Here is a 23,355-nt window from a genome sequence, read left to right on the forward strand (position 1 = left end):
CGCGGCCTGCCAGGTGGGAGCCCCAAACCCAAGCACGTTAGAGATGGGAGGACTGACGGGTCACCTACTCAAGCGACTCAAACTCTGCTGCTGCTGAATCCCCAGACAGAGCTGCCTCTGCTAATATGTGCAGACAGAATTGTCCCAGTGGGCAAGAAAATGACATCTTCACTTTCTTAAATATATTCCTCCCCAAATTTTCCCTAAATCTTTAGCACCTGCTAGTACTTTTAGAATTAAATCTATTTAGATTGAACTTTATGAAACCGCCATTTTTGTGGGACAACAATTCCACATGGTTCAACTTCACAGTATAGGAAAGGAAGAGGTTACAGTGGATTTCACCTAACTGCCTCATTCTGGTGACTTGTCCACACCCGAGATCCCCCTGGTCCCGACTGCACTGCCTGTGACCTTCCTAAGACCCACACCGTGGCTTTGCCTGCTTCAGTGCATCCTAAAAACGCATGACTGGGGAAGGAAAGGAACTTCTAAAGCAAGAACAGAATCAAAAGCGCCAGAGCCCAGCATCCCCCCAAGACACACGTCCTGGAGGTGCCGAGCCAAAGGCCACCAGGGGGCAGCGCTTACTCATGACGGAGTTCTTAGTCTGAAACAGGGTTCTCCTCTTGCCCAGCCGCATGGTGCCGCCCATCTGCCCAGGATTGTGTTCTGGCATGTCTATGACCTGGAGAAGGGAAGACAAGCATGCTCTCCAAACTCTGCTTCCATTAGACAGACCACCGCACTGCATGACATGAGCCTGGAGGCTCCAATTCCCCAGCCGTTCCTGCTAAGGGGCGTTTGTCACAGGAGAAACGCCCCCAGTAATCATCCTAACCTTCACTGGGTGGGGCTGAATCCTCCCGCTGCCCTCATGAGCCATTCCTGCCCCCAGCACTGTGGACCCAAGTGCTGCTGGGCTGTAGCAGTTCTCACGAGGACTAACAGCCCAAGTACACCAGACAAGTATGTTATCACACGCTCCCTCCCGCTCCACGAGACCGATGAGCTGCTCAGAGGCAAGGGTGCTCGCCGAGGGTTCACTGAACCCCGACAGCTTAGTGAGTGCCTCTAGAACAGAGCGGCCAGGGCCCTCAGCCCTGACAGTCAGTCCACCACTCAGTCCCGTGCTCCTCTGACCACCGACTGACCTCTCTGTGCCCTGCTCCTCCTCTACCCCCACCCCCCCCACATTTCAAAACCTTTGTTTTTCTCCTCCTGAGGTCTTAGTGTTAGCAAAGTTCAAGTTCAGGTCAACAAGCATACACTGATGCTGTGGAAGGGCCTTGAGATCAAGAGCTTTGTCCGTCTTGTTTAACAGAGCGACCTCAGTGTCAAGAACAGGCCCGCGCCCGGGGCTGGGGACTGAGACAAGGCAGGCACTGTCCCTCGCCCCCAGCCACGCTCCTCTGGTGGGTGTCACACGAGTATGCCGCCTCAAAGGGCTCCGGTCACCATTACACAAACCAGTACTATATTCCAGAAGTTCTTTAATGATATGCCCATTTCCTAGGGTTGTTGGGAATTAAGGGAATCAATATATAGGGGTGGGCAAAAATAGGTTTACAGTTGTGAGTATGTGAAAGCTTATTTTCATATTATTATTTACTCTTGTATTATAGATTTTTCCACACGAGCAACTGTCAACTTACTTTTGCCCCCACCCCTGTATAAAGCAGTGAACAATGCCTAGCACAATAATAAGTGCCCATAAGTGTTTCATATCAGTATTATTATAAAGAACTCCTAGGAGCTAAGGGGAGTGGGGACGGAGAATTATTTTTTTTTTATTTTATTTTTTTAATATATTTTATTGATTTTTTACAGAGAGGAAGAGAGAGGGATAGAGAGTTAGAAACACTGATGATAGAGAAACATCAATCAGCTGCCTCCTGCACACCCCCCACAGGGGATATGCCCGCAACCAAGGTACATGCCCTTGACCAGAATCGAACCCGGGACCTTTCAGTCCGCAGGCCGACACTCTATCCACCGAGCCAAACCGGTTTCGGCCGGAGAATTATTTTAATCAGGACCTCCCTCCCCAGCAGTTGGCTAGGGTGGTACCTGTCCTTAACTTTTTGTGGCAAAATGGAAGAGCAGTGAGAAATCACACAATGAAAAAGAAAATCCTTCCTATCCAGTGGGTCTGAAAGGCAGGACCTCAGGGCCCTTTGGGACGGACCTAAGCGGTCTCATTTCCTGTCTCTAAACATCATCTTCCATAAATGTCCCTTCCGCACCATGTAAGCCCTGGTGAGACTCAAACACTGGACTTACCACAGGATGGCTGGTATTGGGGTTAAACTCTGTAGAATTGGCATCTGAAAAATAAAAAACATTTGTGTTATGAAAATAATTACAAGCAAATCTGATTTTTTAAAAGTTTGATTCCTAAGCTCTAAATCACAATTACCCTCTTTAGTTTAAAGTCATTCAGTGATTAGAACAAAAACTAGGGACAGAGTTTCAAAGTTATAAAATAAACACACAAATGCATTTTTTGCATTACATCTGTAACCCTCTGGGAGGTCAAAGCTGTACAAAATGGGGACATGGAAACCAATGACATAAATAATCTTTATTTAGATAACACATTCTTATGATGGTTCGTATACCGTAATCTCAACTTTTTTCCACTTTTCGTTTCAGACTGTCTCTTTCCAAGATGGGCATGAACTATCTCTTTCGTGCTCAGCATCTTATACCAGGCCCTACTCAACTGCCTCACTCAATAGCTAAATCAGAAGTTAGCTGATTTCAAAACCCAAGTAACCTTTCTATCCTTTACTGAACTTATCATCTGACCATAAGCAAAACCACTAAAGACTAACAGGAAACGCACCGAGCTCCTGGTTCTGAGTGTCTGTTCGTTCTATCTGAACATGCAGGGCATCGTCCCCCTGCTGGGCCCAAACCCAGGCCAGGACTCAGCTGAAGGAAAGCTCCTCACCAGGTGTCACTCATCCACCTGGGAAGCTGACTGGTGGCAAGAGTGTCAACGGTGCCCAGAGAGCCAGCTCTAGGGCGGTGGGGGTAAGACAGCTCAGAAGCCAGAACCTAAGGGCACGCTGCCTACAAAAGTGAGCCACCATCCCCTGAGCTCAGAAAAAATGTGAACGGACATCAGCCTGTTAACAGCGAGCTGGCCACAAGAGGATCACAAGTACTTTGTAAAGCCAGACCACTGGTTCATTCCTTCACGTTGCTGTGTTTTTCTTAGAACTCATAAGGTCTTTCTGAAAATCTAGTACCCGTCAGCTGGGCTACAGAGAACAAAGGGGCTGCGGCAGACTCTCCCAACGGTGGCCCCAATGAACCACACCCCAGGATTCACATCGCGAGGTTGTTCTCCTTGGCCACAGACATCAGCAAGCTCGACAGGGGCTTGCACAGTGGGATTGGGGAAGCCAGTGTGTCTCCAGGCCGTGAGGATGCTCAGCTTGAATTAGTGACTGAGGAGCTGCCACGTGGAGAGACCTTGGCGATGTCCCTGCTGGGCAGAGCTGAGGGCAGGGCAGGGTGAGCTCAGCCACACTGCATGGAGGAAACCAGTCACCTCACAGAATACTGGGAAATAAACCACTGTGTGGGAAACCACCAGTCTGGGGATGGTCTGGACACAGTGATACCCTGAGCCAGGCACAGAGCTGACACGATTATTTCCCATTTCCAGGCCCTGTGCTGGGACTATTTACGTATAACTTCATTTACTAGTTATAACCATGTGAAGTGGATACCATTACTAACCCATTTTATAGTAGTAACAGAGGCTCCAAAAGGCTAAGGAATATGCCTAGAATCACCCATAATCTATAATAATAAAAGCGTAATATGCTAATTAGACCAGATGTTTGGACGACCTTCTGGATGACCTTCCAGACAAAGCTGGGGCTGTGAGGGCCGAGCCCCTTGCACAAATTTCGTGCATCGGGCCTCTAGTAAATGATAAAGTCAGAATGGAACCCTGGTCTAACCAGCTCAAGTTCATAAAAACTGCACATCCTCACACAGGCCAGAGTTCTCTCGCTGGACACCAGCTCAGGCCGATGGCCATGGTGATAAAGTGTGAGGATCTCCAGGACAGGAAGTGCCGGGACAGAGAGCTAGCTCAGTTGGGCTCCCTCCTTCCTGGGGTTTCGCTTGGAGGAGGCCCGCTTTCCCTCAATAAACGTCCCGGTTAATGCACCCCAAGAGGTACTGAGAGACCGGGCGGGCCTGTCCTTCTCCACGGCACCCAGTGACCCAACAGGCACCAGGCTTTGTGCCCTCCAGGATTTAAAAAGTTTTTAAGTAGACACTTACCTTGCCATCCCAGCACATTTCTTGAAAATTCAACCACTGCCAACTGCATGCCTAAGCACACGCCTTGCAGGTGGGAGAGAAACAGGAATGAAGCTCCATGGAAAAGGTGACATTCCCACATTTCCCACAGCCGGCCTGGGGCTGTGTCCTGCTTGTACACAGCATTCCAACCACAAACTCCCTTAACTTCCTGCTATGAGCAAGGCCCCCTGCTATGCTTTATCTGCAATGGATTCTAAAAACTGGACCCAAGTGTATGTAAAGACTCCAGGTTTCAGAAGTTATTCAATTCCAATATTCTATTCAGTACTTTAAAAGTCCAGTTTTCCTACCCCCTTTCATTCAGTTCCCATTTATAACTGGTCAAGTTGAAAATTCCTAAAATTTACAGCACGAGGAAGCATCTCAAATCACTTCGCTTAATTACAGTCAACTGGTGCTTCAAGTGAGGATGGAAAACAGTTCCCCGAGTCTTGCCTAAAGGCAAGTTCAGTAAATAAACAGGATTTCCTAACTGACACGTCATTCTTTGAAAATTCCATGACACCTACATGCAACTCACAAGTTTAATGTCTCATTTTAAAGGAGGGTTTGAATTTCTCCCACACAGAACCGAAAAGGCTTTGATTGAGCGACTACCTGGAAAGATGGCACCTGTGTTTGGGTCTGGAGATCCCGTTTCACTTACAGGCTACAGGCACCTTCCTTGTGCTCTGTTCTGCTTCTTACCCAGAAAAGGCTTCTTCTGCTTCCGAGCCCAGGAGATGGCTTGGATTTTTCCTTCCGTCCCTCGAACACCAAATCCCCCCGGAACCAGCACTCCACTGTTCAAGAGAGCACAGCACAGGCGACCCCTTTCCACCAGTCCCGCTCGCAATGACCAGCCAAAGAGCCATTTCCAAGACACAGAAGCCATGAAGTTACTCCATACACTTTGCTACTGGACTACGTCTGTGATTTCAGGCTGCCAACAAGCTGAATGGAAACACTAAGAACTTAGAAAACACACACAGAACCATGGACTTTTCTCAGGGACGTTACAAAGTGCTAACAAGTAAAAAAAGATGGCATGCAAAGTTGTAATAATGCTATCACACAGTATTTGTCCCAGGCTTGGCCTCTTTCCTAATATTTAATCTGTATTAACATAAATGCCATCTTTTTAACCTCTGGGCTTACTGTGCTCCCCAGGTAGGAAGGGGCCTTTCCTGGTCAGCTTGAGTGCCACACTGACCTGGGGTCTCAACCACAGCTACATGGTCCTGTAACATTCAATTCTTCTGGTGAACCAGAAATTCTTGCTCCATGTTTTATGATTATAAATAGCAGCTGCTGAAAACAAACTACTTATGAGGCTCTACCAATAGATACTAATCAAATCTTCTCAATGAAAATCTCTCTATATAAAAGCCTAAGTGACCAAACGACCAGTCGACCGGTTGCTATGACGTACACTGATAACCAGGGGGCAGACGCAGAACCTCCTGTGGCTCCGGCTCTCCCTCCCCCGCCCCCGCCTACTGGCCCAATGGCCCCAATCAGGACGGCCAACCTCCCGTGCCCCACCCCCACCAGTCTATCCTGATTGGAACCTCCCACGGCCCCTCCCCCCGGCTGGCCAGTCAACCTCCCATGGCCTCTCCTTCCCCTGGCCAACCTCCCACCGCCCTGATCGGCCCTGATCACCAGCCAGGCCAAGGGACCCCACCCGTGCACGAATTTGTGCACCGGGCCTCTAGTCTTTAAATAAGCCTCACCAACAGATGCAATAAAACTAGAACAAGTTCTCTTCCGCTCCAACAACACGGATGAGCTGTATTTTGGTAAGGTTTAAGTCATCCAGTATGCAGTCTCTTCGATAATTAAAGACATTTAAACAAGCAGGTTTACCACCAGCACACGGAAGCACAGCACTTTGCCTGCGGACACAACCCAAGCCCCCTGAAAACCAAGGGCAGAGCTACTCACTGGGCGCTGCAGAGCTTCTGCCAGGCCTCGTGGTAGCGCACAGGCTCCTCCTGCAAGGTGCTCGGCTCCAAGTCCGTGGAATCGATGTACTGAGCGCAGTCAGACAGGAGAAAAGAAGCAGGTTCGTGACGCCAGAGCCGCGAACTGATCTTTCATAATTTCTGAACAGTATTATCAATGCCCCCATCTTTCCCAATTTTAAAGTAGTTTTAAAATGATACTTGACTTTCAAATCCTCCCACTCACACCCAAGAGACCTCCCTGACTTTCTAGTCACCTCTCACCTCCACCATCTAACACAGGAGAGGCACAGACTACCTCCAAGTGGATATAACAAATGAATGATTCAAAGAACTAGCAAAAAGTAAGCCTGGCAGTGTAATGAAATCCCACAATTCTTTAAGAACATGTAATAGGTCGTTCTACAGGAATGTGTTCACCAGCACAAAGCAAACTATCACCCTGGGAAACACTGGAGAAACAGGCAAACCCCAGCGTCGCTGGTGAGGACACCTGCTCCAGCTGGGGAGCTGAGATGCTGGGGGAAACGTATGAAAGGGACAGGTGCAAGGTTTTCCAAAAGAGCTAACACACACAGTACTTCCTCTATGCCAGGCAAAGCACTAAGCACTTTATATGAACTCATTTAATTTTATAATAGTCCTATGAGGAAGGTACTATCACTATCCTTTGTTAAAGGAGAGAAAACTGAGGCACAAAGAGAGTTAAGAACTTGCCTGGAGTCACACATCTTGTAAGCGAGGGAGCCAGAATCTGAGCCCTGGCTGTGTGGCTCTGGAATCCATGGACCTCAACACTCTACCGCCTCAAGGAGACAGGCAGGGGCCATGCCTGACAGTCCACCGCTTGGCTTCCACCCACCACGTCGCAGAGCAGAGCAGGTAACTGCTATTTACTGGGTGCTGCCCCCATTCCAAGCACTGACTCAGCGACTGGACATGTGTTTTTGAGAAACCTCCCAGCTCTATGTGGTGGATGTCAGCATTCCCACGTCACAGACGGGGTAACTGGTACCAGCAATTGTGCAAAGTGCCTCTGGCCAGTCAGGGTTCCCCCATCCCCTTGGGAATTTTACTTGGTTGCTTGATATTCAGATCCAAGCATTGTCTGTCTCTCAGCTTCTATTCTGACCATTTCTCCCTTTATTATTTCCTAAAAATGCTCTATTGTTCTCTGAAAGCCAGGGGCCCACCATAAATCTTTTTAATCCTAAAAATATATTCTGAGCTTCAAAAATATAAAGCAGATACACAGCATCTACGGACTGCAGACGGCCTCCCTGTTCATGCCTCAGCTGCACCAGCGCCACCCTCCTCACCTTGATGTCCAACTTGTGGTTGATGGCCAGGGCGGAATGCTCCAGGGCTTTAATGACGGAGGCGTAGGAGTCTGAGAACTTAGTGTACTTGCCCACAAGGGCAATAGAGCAGGTCTCCAGCAAGCGATCATATCTATTAATCAGAGGTCAAGAAAACACACATTATTTAGAATGTACATATGACCACGTACATACAACCACGAGACCTAAATTCCTTTTTAAAGAGAAGAAAAACAAGTCTGGGAAGAATTTACTGGAAGCAGCCATTATCTGAGGCCTATGTACCCAGCAGTAAAGAGCAAACCATTTTCAGATCAATGTGGCTGGCTTTTTAAGAAAATGGGATTTTAGAAGCTGTTACAAAGAGATGGCTTCAAAATCTCACACAAATTGTTTTACAAGGAATTAAAATCCCAAAGGACAAAAAAAATGACCAACAGTTCACAAGGGTTAATGTGTGATGAAGGTATAGTCAAATATGTTATAGGACATCCACACAATAGTCCATATTCATCACATTATAAAATGTAATCAGCAACAGAGCAAAAATATTTATAATATTTTATGAAAAAAGTCCTAAAACTGTGTGCCATTTTTGTAGCTACATGAAGATACGCATGTAAATGGACAAAGACTGAAAGGGAAAATGTCAAAATGGAAACATCACAGCAGTGGCATGAGTGGCTCCCGTCCCACGTGCTTACCACACCCAGTGCTCTGGGCGCTGCGTGAAGACGTCTGCTGTGAGAGGTGAGCACGCACAGCCTCAGGAGAGTGGGGACAGTTTCCAAAGTGGGAGCAGAAGACTGACTTCCTTGCCGATCCTTTTCTGGTGTAGGGTGAGTGACATGTTCCCAAACACAGCTCAGATATTTGGGATGCTACCCAGGAGTGTTCCAGCCACGGCCAGTCATCGGTGTGGGCTCAGGTATGTGTGCTAACCCACTGTCACTAGGGCGCCTGGTGAATTTCTAGTCGACCGGAGACAAGGGTGTCAGTATGTAATCTGAACTCACTTGTGACCTGGGACCTAGGCCAACTCTACCAGGACTTCCTTGTCCATGTTACAACTACATGAAGGCTGAGAGCCTTTCTTAATGCTCCTTACCATGTATAACCTTTTCTAACATGAGTTGATAGCACAAGAGCTGAATTCCCTGAGCCCCTACAAAGAAGAGAAATAGGCTAGAATTCCCAACTCCTTATTATGAAGCAAACCTGTCAGCCATCTCTTTCCACTTCATCAGCATTCTTCGTGGCTGCCTCTCGATAGGAAGGTCAAGTCTTCGAAGAAAATAATCTACAACCCCCTGCTCCTCTAATAACAAGGGGACTCGGTAGATGGACGAGACGTCATGGACACAGATCACCTGTTTAAGAAGCAGCAAAGGTTATTTTACAAAAACTAACTGGGCTGACAGTCTCCTACAAGCTATCTGACCTTGAGAAAAATAACTAAACTTGAGAGAAAAAAGGGCAATTTTTTAGAAAGATATAAATTACCGAAACCAATCAACTCAAGCAGAATTAAAAAATAGTGACTAATCTCTTATGAACATGGATGCAAATACATTTTTCATAATTTATTTTTATTGATTTCAGAGAGGAAGGAAGAGGGAGAGATAAAAACATCAATGATGAGAGAGAATCATTGATCAGCTGCCTCCATGCCTCGTACTGGGGATTGAACCCACAACCCCAACATATGCCCTGATTGAGAATTGAACAGTGACCTCCAGGTTCATAAGTCAATGCTCAACCACTGAGCCACAACAGCTGGGTGGATACAAATATCTTTAAAAAATAAAAATAAAAAATAAAAAACTAAATTACAAATGTTATTTAAAAAAGAAATTCATGTTCAAGGAGGATTTGTCACCAGAATAGTGGTTCTCAAATTTGGTTATGGAACCATTTGGGGGAGCTTTTAAAAATCCGTAAGCCTGCTGCACTCCACACCATCTCTGGAAGTAGGAGGCAGCATCAGTATTTTTTAAAGCTAAGTTTCAGAATCACTGAAAATTTAACAGTGGGACTCAATACATGAACAGATTAAAGGAGAGGAAAAGAATACCTCAGTGGATGCAGGTTTAATAAAAATTCAAAACCTATTCATAATAAAAATTATTGGTAAATTAGAAATTTTATGGAAAGTATAAAAAACCCAGAGCTAACATCATTTAGTTTGCTATTTAATACTAATGCAAAAGTCTGGAACAAGTCAAAACAGGCCACTATCACTATTTCTATTCAGTGATGAACTAGAGATATCAGCCATTACAATTAGATTTTTTTAAATGTATATGAACTGAAAAATAAACAATCATCACTAACTGTATACAATATTATTGTTTAATCCATAAAAAAAACACAAGAAAATGTATATGTAAACAATCAGAACTAACAGAATTTAATTAATGTTAGCTTGCCTTGAAATCAATGGGCAGAATTCAGCAGGGTTTCCTATATATGGATATATCTACTCAAGAAATATAATTTTTTAAAATATGCCATTCACATAGTAAATTATAAATACCTGTGAATAAACCTAAAGTCTTTACAAAGTTAAACAAATCTAAAAAGCACCTTTATAAAGAAAATTATACAATATTAGAGGCCTGGTGCACAAATTTGTGCACCAGTGGGGTCCCTCAGCCTGGCCTGCAGGATCAGACCGAAACCGGCTCTCCAACATCCCCCAAGGGGTCCCGAATTGCAAGAGAGCGCAGGCCAGGCCGGAGGGACGCTGGCCAGCCAGGGAGGGACCGTCTGAGGGCTCCAGGGCGTGTCTGGCCCATCTCGCTCAATCCCAATCGGCCAGACCCCAGGAGCAAGCTAACCTACCAGTCGGAGCATCTGCCCCCTGATAGTCAGTGCACGTCATAGCGAGCGGTTGAGCGGCATTAGCATATCATTAGCATATTACGCTTTGATTGCTTGAACGGACAACTGGATGACCAGACTCTTAGCATATTAGGCTTTTACTATATAGGATTATTGAAAGATGGTCCTGTCAACTAATGGAGCTAGAACTGGATATAGGCAAAAAGATGACTTTCAACTTTTATGGAAAAGTTACTATATATAAAAGTTAACTCACAATGGATCCTAGACCTAAACATAAACCTAAAATTGTAAAACTTTTATAAGAAAACATAGAAGAAAATCTTCATGATCTTGGTTAAACAAAGTGCTTAGATATTATACCAAAAGTACAATCTATAAAGAAAAATAAATGGAGTTCATATAAATGTAAAAGCTTTTTGTGCTTCCAAAGATACCATTAAGAAAATGAAAAGATAAGCCACAGACTGGGAGAAAAAAATGTGCAAACCATATTTGATAAAAGTTTAGAATATATAAAGAACTCATAACAATAAGATAAGCAACACAATTTAAAAAACAGGCATAAGATTTCAAATTTAAATATAGAAATACTTGTCACATTTTTCAAGTGAATAATTTTAATGACAACCTATTCTATTACAGAATTTAATTACTTCATTTGCTAGGATAGAAATATCTAAAATAATTGAAGTGCAGAAACATTTTTCTCAGTCTGTTGAGATCTTGCTTCCAGGTGTGACCTCTGTTTTGGCTCAAATCCTATATTAAAACCCTAATATGCAAATCGACTGAACAGCAGAATGACTTGCAGGAACAACCAGTCACTATGATGCGCACTGATCACCAGGGGGCAGACACTCAATGCAGGGGCTGCCCCCTGGTGGTCAGTGCACTCCCACAGGGTCACGGCTAGCGGCTAGCAAGTGCAGCAGTGGTGGTGAGCGCAGCAGTGATGGGGGGAGCCTCTTCCCACCTCCACAACAGCGCTAAGGAGCAGCGAGCAGGCGGTGGGGGGAGGGGGGGCGGTGGCGGTCGGTCCCGGACTGCGAGAGGGATCCTGGACTGTAAGAGGGATGTCCGCCTGCCGGCTTAGGCCTGATCCCCTGGGGTCCCAGGCTGCAAAAGGGCACAGGCCAGGCTGAGGGACCCCCGCCCCCGCCCCTGCCCCAGTAAACTATAACAAACTCATAAAATTTTTCTGCAGGTTTGGACATTCTTACTTTGACAAACAGAGCCACTTCAAAATGGAGTCGGATCTGCCATCTCAAAGGAACTGCCTTGTATATCTTACTCCTCAAACCTTTAGGATGTTTAAATAACCTCTGGACTGAGCCAAACCAACATTGCGTTCCAAACAATTGTTTGCAAAGCTAACAAGAAAACACACATTTTGACTACCAGACTGAAAATTAAAGGCATTGTTTAAATTAGCACCACCATGCACAGCTAAAGAGTAACTTAGCTAATTTGCAGCTATCGAAATTCCTTCTTGGACTTATTAACATCAACAGGAATTCCTTCCTTCTATTCATGTAATTATTCTGTTTTTCTTTCTCATAGAAACCTCTTGCTTTCACCTGCTAATTATAACAATATTAGGGTTTCTACCTGAATCAGTGCTGCCCAAATAGCAAAAACCCAAATTAATAACAATTGAAATACGTGATAAAAAGACTGTTCATGCCCAAGCCGGTTTGGTTCAGTGGTTAGAATGTCGGCCCCTGGACTGAAGGGTCCCAGGTTCCATTCCAGTCAAGGGCACGTACCTCGATTGCAGGCTCGATCCCTGGCCCTGGTCGGGCTGCATGCGGGAGGTAAACAATCCATGTTTCTCTCTCACAATGATGTTTCTCTCTCTCTTGTCTCTCCCCCTCCCTTCCACTCTCTCTAAAAATCAACAGATTAACAAACAAACAAAAAAGGCTGTTCATAACAGTGAAATTATTCTTACACAAATTTATTTTGAATCCCTGAGAGGGCTCCAGCTCCCAGCTCAGGAACCACACCCAGGAACACTGCTCCCAGGCCCCAGGCTGCCCTCACTCGCTGAAGCTTGTGCCATCATGGAGATGGAGGTGACAGGTGCTCTGTAATGGGGGAAGGCTTCCCTCTTGCTCTCTTCCCTTTAATGCCAGGCAATGATTTTAATGTTTTTATATTCAAATCCATACTCCTGGTAGTCTTGTAAATGGACTTCCCTTATTTTAACCCTGCTGCTTCATTCCCCCCTCTCTGTCTCCTGACCTTCAAATAATCTAGCAGCAAAACAAAGCATCTATAACTTAATCATAAAACCCTTCAAATCCATAAAAACTCTCTTTCGGCCAAACCTGAGCAATGCCACAGTCTCAACTTATCACCACTAGAATTGCTATACCATGCACCACACTTAGACATATTACAGTTCCAAAATTTTGAATTTCCTGTACCATAGGTACCCTTCAGTAGCACAGGTAACAGAAAAGACTAAAATACGTTCAGAGCCTACAACACCTTAGCCACCAGGCACCAGGAATGTAAAGTTGAATAAGGTGAGCCCTGCCCTCAAGAAGCTCAAAGTCTATTAAGGGAAACAACAGACATACCTAAGGGGCAGTATAATGGCTCACCACCAGCACCTGTGAGCCCAAAGAAAGCTCAAACTGAGGCTGAAGTGTGAGAAGGTTTGACAGGTAAAGCTGCTCAGATAATACTGTGTCCTACCTGGGCCCCAAAGGAAGAAAATGAATAGGACTGTGAGGCCAAGAGGGAGGCCGGGGGGGGGAACGGACACCATTCAGCAAGGCTGCAGAAGATAGTACAAATGGGGAGAGAAGAGGCAGGAGAGGAAAAGTACATTGGGGCCAAAACCGGTTTGGCTCAGTGGATAGAGCGTCGGCCTGCGGACTCAAGGGTCCCAGGTTAGATTCCGGTCAAGGGCATGTACCTTGGTTGCGGGCACATCCCCAGTGGGGTGTGTGCAGGAGGCAGCTAATCGATGTTTCTCTCTCATCGATGTTTCTAACTCTCTATCCCTCTCTCTTCCTCTCTGTAAAAAATCAATAAAATATATTAAAAAAAAGAAAGAAAAGTACATTGGGGAACCACAAGACAAGGTCATGGAGTCACAGAGCCAACAAGTTCAGTTCTTCTAGGGAACAGTCTGTGGTCTCAAATCCTGAACTAAAGATAAGCCTTATGAAACTGGTTAAGAGACTTCAGGATAATCAGGAGCAAAAAATGATCCATGTGAAGATGGAGTTTCTACTCACTTGTTCAGGTTCAACATGGCAGAACATAGATATTTTCTCTTTCACTGATGTGTCGAGAGGATTTGCACACCTGCACACAACCTGGTAGTAAAGAGAGCAAGACAGTTAGAACGGATTACAAAGCTGGGCTTTCTCCTAATTGAAATGAAAACAGACATCACACTGTTAAGCTAACTCCTAGCACAATGCATGCATATTATGACAATATTACCTGTTTGCAAAACTTAAAATTCCTAAATCCCAAACTGGAAAAACAGACCCGATTACTGCATTACAAGAGGCAAACGGGGTTTCCTCAATGTTCTTGGTTAGGAGGGAAGAGAAAATAAATGACTCGCTGAGAGGAGAAATAAGACTCGACCACGTACATGCCAGATAAGGAAATATTTGTAAACTACAGCCCCAGTTCAAAGAACTAGACCTATTTCTCCACCATCAACTAAAAGCATGCCAAGAAAACAAAGGGCTTGGGTGCCACAGAAGATCATGCTGAAACCAAGTAATAAGGACACCTTACCAGATCTGGGGAAAGCCCAAGGCCTCGGAGTTCCCGAACACTGTTCTGGGTAGGCTTAGTCTTCTGCTCCCCTGTTGAACTTGGCTATTTTACAAAAGAAAAAAAAGTTACTTGCTCTATGGTAGGAATTTTCAAGTCTGACTTTTCCCTGAACCCCCTTTTTAATGGGGAAATAGAATTGATCCTTTATTTAGTTTTTATTTTTGTAAAATTTACACATCACATATTTTAGAGTCAAATGGCTCTACAAAGTTTGTCCTCAAGACCAGAGACAAAGCCTAGAGACAGCCATCCACTCTTTCACTCTTTTAACTGATCCCTCTGGTACGCTTTATTGCTGATTCCTGACTTATAGTTTGAGGCATTTTTTATTGATTTCCCTGTTACATTCAACACATGCAACCATTCTGAGCCTGCAGCCCCCCACTTCACGATCCCTCATCAGTGTTTATGACTTTTGAAAGTAGTTACTGTCCACCGTTAAGCCATGTGCCATACTTTTCCTTTCTGGTCCAAATGTTTGTTTTCTGTGTGGCTTTCTGTTTTGTTTTATTGGTAGGCTGAGTTTTCTATGTGCTAAATTATCTTTATTCTCCTCTCACACTTTACAGATACATTTGCTGGGTATAGAATTCTAAGTTGAAAATCATTTTCCCAAGAATTTGTAAGGAAACAGCTTCAGTTAGCTTCCAGTATTGCTGGTGAAAAGTTGAATGCCATACCGATTCTTGATGTTTCTCTTCAGAGCCCTTTAGAATTTCTTCCCCATTATTCTGAAATTTCACAAGGATGTGCCTTGGTGTGGTGATTCATTTTTCATTCAATATGCTAGGCATTCAGTGGGCCCTTTCAATCTAAAAACTCATGTCTTGAAATTTCCTTGAATTGTTTAGAGTAAAAATATTTTTTTCTATAAAGGGCCAGATAAATATTTTAGGTTTTGTTGGCCATGCATTCTCTGTCACAACTACTCAACTCTGCTCTTTTAATACAAAAGCTGCATGGACAATACATAAACCTAAGGGTGTGGTCATATTTCTATACAATTTTCAAAACGGGCTGGGTTGATTTGACCTGTGGGCATAGCTTATGGGCCCCTGGTTCAGATTCTTTCCCCCTCCATTTGTTATTTTTTGGGACATCCTATTATTTGGATGTTAGAACTCCTGGACCATTCCTCAACTTACTTGGTTTTTCTCTCTTATCTTTCTGTTCTACTTCCCAGGGTATTTCATCAACTTTCTTTCTCTTAAAATTTTCAGTTCTGCTATCCAATTTTTAATCCCCAAGAATTTTCTATTCTCTGAACATTCCTTTCTTGGGTATCCAGCTTTGTCAAATTGATGCAGTTTATCTCCCTTTAATTCTAAGGATATTAATGACAGATTGTTTTATTTTCTCTAAGTTTCCTGCTCCCTGCAGAGCCTTAATTTCCTCTAATTTGCTTTTTTTCCTATTGTTTTGATCTCTTGCATGTTAGATACTTTCTCCAAACGTCTGGTGAGCCCTGGCTACCAGGTCATATTTAAAAGCTAAGCGGAAGTTCCGTGAAAGTGCATGGACTTGTCCAGCAGGGTCTCACTCTGGGAATTTGGCTGGCCTGTTTCACTGGAGCCTCTGAAGGCAGTGTTTTTTCTCCTGGGCTAGTCATACACCCAAGGAGAATCTTACAATCTCCTACATGGAAGGTCCAAGCCTGGCTGTGATGTTTCTGGGAACCAAGTGGAAGAAGATTGGGTGTCTCAAGAGCATCAAGTTACACTTCCCCCCATGTTTTTAGTTTAGTATTACTACCCTCAAATATCCCTAGTCGGCTCATTCAGAATCTCTCTTCAGAGAAAAAAACCTCCAGTCTTCGGCCAAGGTGGGGGCGGGGCTAGTGCCCCGCAGTGCACATTAGGGAAGGATGGGGCTCATAATTGCTGTTCCAGAAGCAGTAAACCCCTTGGGGGGTTGGGGGTGTCTAACTGCTTCTGGAGCAGCAGTTGTGAGCTCACCCTACTCCCACTCCCAGAGGTACCAGATGCTGCCCTTCCTGCACCTCTGGGGGCTCAGAATGGCAAACTGGATTGCTTCTCTCTTTTCCTGATGCAGGCTGAGGATCCAGCTCTCCCAGGTCTGTTAAGTCAGTTTCTACATGTCCACCTGCTTTCTGCCTCCCTAATTTTTGTTACTGTAGACTCCTCTCTCAGTATTTATCTTTGTGAATTTTTGTCTTTATAAAAATTCCCTTTACTACACTTGTCATGGGCTTCATTCACCATGTGGTTAAAGACAAATGGATATGTTCAACCCACCAGCTCTAACTGCAACGTCCCTGATCATTTTCCCCAATGTTTCCCATTGGATCTTTTCAGAAAGTATGTCTGTAATTTAAAATTCACAAAGAAGTTTTTATTTTCTGCTTCCTGCAGCTCAAATATTTAAAACAGAAAAGGAGTGAAAATCATTCTTTTCTCCCTCCTCTCCATCACCCCGAAGTTTTGAATGACTTACCTGAGGAACAAGGCTGACGTGAATATTACAAAAGTTCTCTCTTTTGACCTTGAATTGGAACTGACGGAAGGCCTCAATAAAGGGCATGCTTTCTATATCTCCCACTGTTCCACCGAGCTAGAGGAACAAAGTTATTTTAGAGGTTAAGCGCTAAACCTCCCTCCTGGGGGTTAGTTTTCTGACAGTAATTAGGTATTTCTTTGTGCTAAAAGATTACTTTTTTTGGATGAGCTTACCATTCCCCAGGATTATCCTGGATCTTTTCAAGAAAAAGGTCAGGTGAAAGATGTACTAGGAATTTTATTTGTAGGAGAGTCACAGAGCAACCTAAATCTTATCCACAAAAAACTTTTGTATTAAAAAGCATCAGTTGCAGCCTAGCCCACATGGTTGAGCATCTACCTATGAACCAGGAAGTCACAGTTCAATTCCTGGTCAGGGCACATGCCCAGGTTGTGGACTCAATCCCCAGTGGGGCGTGCAGGAGGCAGCTGATCAATGATTCTCTCTCATCATTGATGTTTCTATCTCTCTCTCCCTCTCCTCTCCATTCCTCTCTGAAGTAAATATATATATATATATATAATATACATATATTATACATAAATATATATATATATTTAAAAGTATCAGTTACAAACTAGCTGCTGGAACTTGAGTCTCCTATTTCGCAGGAACAGAGATCCAACAGCTAGGATCAGCAAAGCAGGAGTATAGAAACTGAAACCAAAGGAGGCTCATTCATTCAGAGAAACACAGATGTGTCACAGTCCACACCACGTAGATGTATAAATGCTGAAAAAGGAGAATTGCTCAGACAAAGTATCAGTTTTGACTGCACAGCCGACCCACATGACTGTTGCTATGCCCTCACCTGCCACATCACAGTTAGGAGGGTCAAGGGCTTCGCTGCTGATGGCTGACTAAGGAGGTGAATAGGTTCACTTGGCCACCTACTCAGGAGTCACAGAGTTTAGAAAAGACTTATACCCACCTCGATGACACACACTTGAGGCTCCAGGCCATCTTCATCCACAGGTATTAAAGCCTGTCTCATTACCCACTCCTGGATTGCATCTGTGATGTGCGGGACAACTGGGAAGGAGAAAATAGGGTGACTCACACTGTTCCATCAGCATAGACGAGGAAGACACACTTTACCTTTAACAACAAATGGCTGCACTCTTTGCCTTCACAGAGAGGCAAAGGGATCACAAAAATATTTTTGAGACCACTCCTAAATGACCTTAAAAACATCTTGGGCTCCTGCTCCCACTCCCCACAGCCTCCTTCCCAGATTTCCCAGTTGTGGCTGGAGACACTAGAGGAGAGGAAGGTTGAGAGTGGCGTCCTGACCCACATCAGAGTTCTTTGCCCCTGAGTCGGTCGACCCTGGCTGCACAACCATAACCACACGGCAGACCACGTGGCCGCCCTACTGCTTACCGCTGAAGGTGGGCAAGTCAACCTGGGTGCTTTTCAAGGAACAAGAGAAACCAGGACCCCGCCCCATTATGTCTCCAGATTCCCAGAGGGCAGACAATGCACTGCCGAGACAGTACAGTGGAGCAGAGCAGTTAGGGAGCACAACCTCTGCGCTCAGAATGTCTGGATTCACGTCTCAGTTTCACCTCTCATTCGGGGTGGATCTTTGGGCAAATTACTTAACTATTCTTAAGCTCAATTTCCCTCTCCATGAACTGGAGATAATAGCTTCCCCTTCATAAAGCTGTGGAAATTACATGAGACAGCACTGGTAGAATGCTAAGTAGAGTGCCTAGCATGTCAATGCTCAATAAATGCCAGCTATTGCTAAAAACTTCTAAAAATCTTAACTGTTAGATTCTGATAGCAAAATCCTAAGGGGCAGAGATTACTGTTTAACTTGCTATGTCTAGAGCCAGCAGTGCCTCAAGCACAAGGAAATTCATTATCTATTCCATACACAGAAGCTAAAGTGATCTTTTAAAAATGCAAATCAGAGTTCACCACTCCCTGAATTTATGCTCTGAGTAAAATCCAAACTCCAGGCTGGGGCCCAGTAGGCCCCATATGACCTTGCTGCAGCCCCCACCTCTCACCATCCCCTGGGTCCCTGTGCTCAGCCTTAACAGCTCCTCATTTCCCTGGTGAAGACCTTTGCAGCCTTGGGGCTTGGTACATGCCACGCACCCTCCTCCTTCCATTCCTCCCATGGCTAGCCTCTCGGCTCACACATCCTCTCCTTGGAGGCTTTCACCTGTCCAGCTGGCTCTCCCCACCACTTTCTCAATCTTTCTTCACTCTTCTTCTATCACAGCTCCTAACAGACACCTCGTTCCCTCTGTGTGTAACCTCCACACACAGAGGCCTCTTTGATCTTCTTCATCAAGTGTTCCCAGCACCAGGGAGGTCTGACTACCTGGAGTGAGCATTCACAACACATCTGATGAATGAATGAATAAATGGACAAATACACTGGAGCCTAGACAAACAAACTGTATAACCAAGGTCATTATAATTCCAAACTGATCCCTTTGTGTGTGTCAGGAACTCAAGAGAAACACTTTACTGACTTAGCTCCTTTAATCCTCCTAACATCCTGGAGAAGTAGATACTGTTATTATCTTCATTTTACAGAAAAGGAAACCAGACCTGAGAGGTTAAGTAGTCCATCTATGCTCATAAAGCCGGTAAGTGGCAGAGCTAAGGTGTAAACCTGACCCGATTAGCCTAGAGTCTGGTCTAAGGTTGCTCATTGTCAGAGGGACCTACCTTTGGCTTTTGGTCCAGTAAAGCCTAAAGCCAAAAGCAGATCTATTCTCCTAACCCAGGTGAAAGCCACTTTTTAGCAGCCCCAAAAGTTTGTATGTATGTCATTATACTAGGTCAGTGGTTTTCCAACCCCACCTTTTTCAAACCAGAACTTTTCTCAAATGAACCACTATGCAAACCCCAAGACGGCAAACAGATACAAGTGAAACTGGGCTGGTGATAGCTCAAGAGGACGGAAACCCACTTATCAGACTCCCCCTAGCCCATTTGCACTGATGAGTAGCCTAAAACCAATGTACATGATGCATGCCTTTTCCCTGTCACTGCCTATACGTAGACACAACAACCACCACACACACAAACATACACACACACACACACACACACACTGACAGGCTATTGTCCTAACCTAGTTGCCTTCATCACTTCACACTCATCACTGTACTGTATAAAGACAGCCCTGACCGATTTGGCTCAGTGGATAGAGCATCGGCCTGCGGACTCAAGGGTCCCAGGTTCGATTCCGGTCAAGGGCATGTACCTTGGTTGCAGGCACATCCCCAGTGGGGAGTGTGCAGGAGGCAGCTGATTGATGTTTCTCTCTCATAGATGTTTCTAACTCTCTATCCCTCTCCCTTCCTCTCTGTGGGAAATCAATAAAATATATATATTTAAAAAAAAAAAGACAACAGCTCTCTGGACTCAAATCACATCACCAGACTGACAGCTTCAGTGCCGTCCACAGAGCAGTGATGGCTTCTTCAAGTTATTTTTTGAGTCAACTGAAGGCTAATAAAAGGCTAATATGCAAATAGACCGAATGGCAGAACAGAACAACTGGTCACTATGACATGCGCTGACCACCAGGGGGCATGCGCGGAACATGGCGGGCGTTGGCCGCTGCAGGATGGTGGAGGTGAACGGGGGTGCCACACTAAGGCAGGGCGCTGGTGGTTACTGAAAATTCTTTGCTCCTGTGCACCATGGTCCCGCCCAGCACTTGCATCTGCTACCGGTGCTAGCCCCACTTGCATCTGCTGCTGGCGCCGGAGCCGCCACTTGCACCCACTGCCGGCACTTGGTGCCAGCCCCGATCGCTTGGTGCTATCAGTGGGTGCAAGCAGCAACTGCCTGCCCCAATCGCCCCTCAGGGCTTCTCCACCTCTCCCTGCTCCTGAGAGGAGATCAGGGCCGGCAGCCACCATGCACATCTGCTGCTGGCCCCACTTGCACCCGCTGCCTGCGCCAGCTCTGCTCTCACCCGCAGCCTGCGCCGGAGCTGCTGCTTGCATGTGCTGCTGGTGCCTGGCACCAATCCCGATCGCTCAGCACCATCAGCAAGCAAGCAGCTGCTGCCAGCCCTGATTGTCCCTGAGGGCTTCTCCACCTTTCCCTGCTCCTAAGGAGCAATGGGGACAGCAGCAACAGCTAGCACCTGCTGCTGGTGCTGGCCCCAATCACTCGGTGGCATCGGGTGCGGGGTTGCTGGCAGACTGGGGACCAGGGGCCGTGGCGGGAGGAGCCGGGCGGGGCACAGAGGATGTGCCAAGACCCACCCCTGTGCCTACCGCAGCCTCCCGGGCCACAGTTCCTTTCAAGGTGCACAAATTTGTGCACTGGGCCCCTAGTATTTCAGTAACAACACACAAAAGAAATTCAACTGGTTAAGATTTTATAAACTTTGAAGGTAAATCCAGTCTTACCTTGGACGGTTTTTCCCAAGTAATCACCTTTGCGTTCCTTGTTGATGACGTATTGGTATATCTTTCCAGTCGTCAGATTATTGTCCTTGGTGAGGCGGATGTCAAGGAAACGCTCATAGTTACCCAGGTCAAGGTCAACTTCTCCACCATCATCCAGTACAAAAACCTCACCTGCAGCAAACAGTGAAAATGTTTAGGGTAAATGAAAAATACGCATGTCATGGCACAACTTGCGTGCCAAAACTCAACTAGAACAAAGTTACCTATACAACAAAGCAATTTATTTCTAGATAACTAAATAGGACACAAACATAAAATCACCAACCATTCTCCAAAAGATAACTTCACACTCCAGTCTGGCAACAAACTTAGTCTGAATCAGAAATAGTTCTGAAATAGCATGGAATTTAAGAAAATTATAGCCCAAAGGGCTGTGGACATATGAGACTTTACAGTTAGAATGGCATCTGTTCTTTTCAACAAATGCTATACTTGAGCAAAGCAAGGTTTGAGATGTGATAAAAGCATGATTTGATTCAAAGCTTAAACAAGACATATATATGTTAAGGTCGTTGATTCTAAAAGCCAGCTCTGGGCTACACTTTAGTCCTAAACAAAGTTGTGAAAATGAAAGTGTTTCACATCCCTTTGTTTCACATTCATTCCTCCAAACGTCATTCTAGCAATTTTGCCCAGAATGGTTGGTTTGTTCCTACCATCACAATAAGAGACAAGCTCAAACACAGGAAAGGAAAAAAAAATGTCTTATTTTCCCCCTCAGAGAGAGAGCTCATCCTCTGCTCAGGAATTCTGTAGGAAATATTGCCCCATATGTCCATCTTTTCCTATCGCTATTTATTACACATAGATTTTGCCCTAGTGACACTCACCCTTACAAATTTTTACCTCAACATTAGAAAGTAGGAGTATGAAAACAGAATTTAAAAACGTAGGAAGTATGTTCTATTAGTACATCTCCCCCCAATTTTAAGCAATTAATCTTTTAGGTAATTCAAACAATCAGGTATTATACAGTTGATAGGTACTCTCCTATCCTCCTTTAGCAGTTTCAACTTTTCACTCACCTCAAAAGATGCTCGTTTACATTATCCAAACTCTGTTAGCAAAACAGAAACTCCAGCATCTATATGTTGCCAAAATCCCTGCAAAGTGGTCCATTAGCCTGTTTGAATGGACATCTCCATCAAAGGAACACGCAACTTCCGGAGGTCAGTTACCTCCATCTTGGAAAGTGCTTGCTATTACCAAGATCTTTCTTATACCAGGGAAAATTCTATTTCTTTATTATCTTTTCACGCATCCTATTTCTAAAGCTTGGGGCCAGCAAAAAGAAATATAACCCCTGTTCTCAAATATTTAAAGAAAGTTGTCACCAGAATACCTATTTTCAATCGAAGTGACAGATTTTCATTCAGCTGCCAAAAAGATAATTTCTATTATTTCTGTAATAGAAACCTCTAAACTCTAATTACTACATAGCATATTAAGATTTCTACTTCTTCTCTGTCCAGGTGAGAAAAGCATCATTCTGCTACTCTAAGGACCTTTTTAGAAGGCAAGAAATGGAAGTTACGTATGTCATGCAAAATACACACAATTTCCTAGGGCTGACTTGACATTTCTTCTACGCACTACACCAGTGATGGGCAACCTTTTGAGCTTGGTGTGTCAAACTTCGCCAAAAAACTGAGCATAACTCGGGTAGTGTGTCACTTTGAGGAAAAAACATTATTTCGCAAATGTTTCATCCTCAGGAGCAGCAAATGTTTCATCCTCGGCATGCGGCCGCCTCAGCGGCCGCGAGTCATCAGAAATGGCTACGCGTGTCAGTGCTGACACGTGTGTCATAGGTTCGCCATCACTGCACTACACATTACTTTTAAAAAGAAAGAAGAGCCCTAGCCCATTTGGCTCAGTGGATAGAGAGTCGGCCTGCAGACTAAAGGTCCTGGGTTCAATTCTGGTCAGTTGCATGCTTGATCCCTGGCCCTGGTCAGGGCACATGTGGGAGGCAACCCCTTGAAGTGTCTCTCTCATACCGATGTTTCTCTCTCTCTCTCCCCCTCCCTTTCATTCCCTAAAAATCAACGGAAAAATGTCCTCAGGTGAGGATTAACAACAAGTAAATAAAAGAAAAATGCACTTTGCTTA

General features: G+C 44.9%; 1 protein-coding gene across 4 annotated transcripts in view; it reads right to left on the reverse strand.

Annotated features, from left to right (window-relative positions):
• Positions 1-23,355, reverse strand: part of CTPS1 (CTP synthase 1) — a 32,005-nt gene that overhangs the window by 5,121 nt on the left and 3,529 nt on the right. For all 4 annotated transcript variants that reach the window (XM_028160285.2, XM_028160284.2, XM_028160286.2 and 1 more), the window contains 12 exons: positions 21,184-21,354; positions 17,721-17,821; positions 16,727-16,843; positions 14,231-14,314; positions 13,714-13,794; positions 8,834-8,985; positions 7,616-7,748; positions 6,277-6,365; positions 5,038-5,132; positions 4,309-4,371; positions 2,284-2,327; positions 592-688 (listed from right to left, as the gene is read on the reverse strand). In XM_028160285.2, the coding sequence (XP_028016086.1) occupies positions 592-688; positions 2,284-2,327; positions 4,309-4,371; positions 5,038-5,132; positions 6,277-6,365; positions 7,616-7,748; positions 8,834-8,985; positions 13,714-13,794; positions 14,231-14,314; positions 16,727-16,843; positions 17,721-17,821; positions 21,184-21,354 (1,227 nt within the window). The remainder of the gene's footprint in view (positions 1-591; positions 689-2,283; positions 2,328-4,308; positions 4,372-5,037; positions 5,133-6,276; positions 6,366-7,615; positions 7,749-8,833; positions 8,986-13,713; positions 13,795-14,230; positions 14,315-16,726; positions 16,844-17,720; positions 17,822-21,183; positions 21,355-23,355) is intronic.

Source organism: Eptesicus fuscus, chromosome 9 (assembly GCF_027574615.1).
Source record: "Eptesicus fuscus isolate TK198812 chromosome 9, DD_ASM_mEF_20220401, whole genome shotgun sequence".
Taxonomy (NCBI): Eukaryota; Metazoa; Chordata; class Mammalia; order Chiroptera; family Vespertilionidae; genus Eptesicus; species Eptesicus fuscus.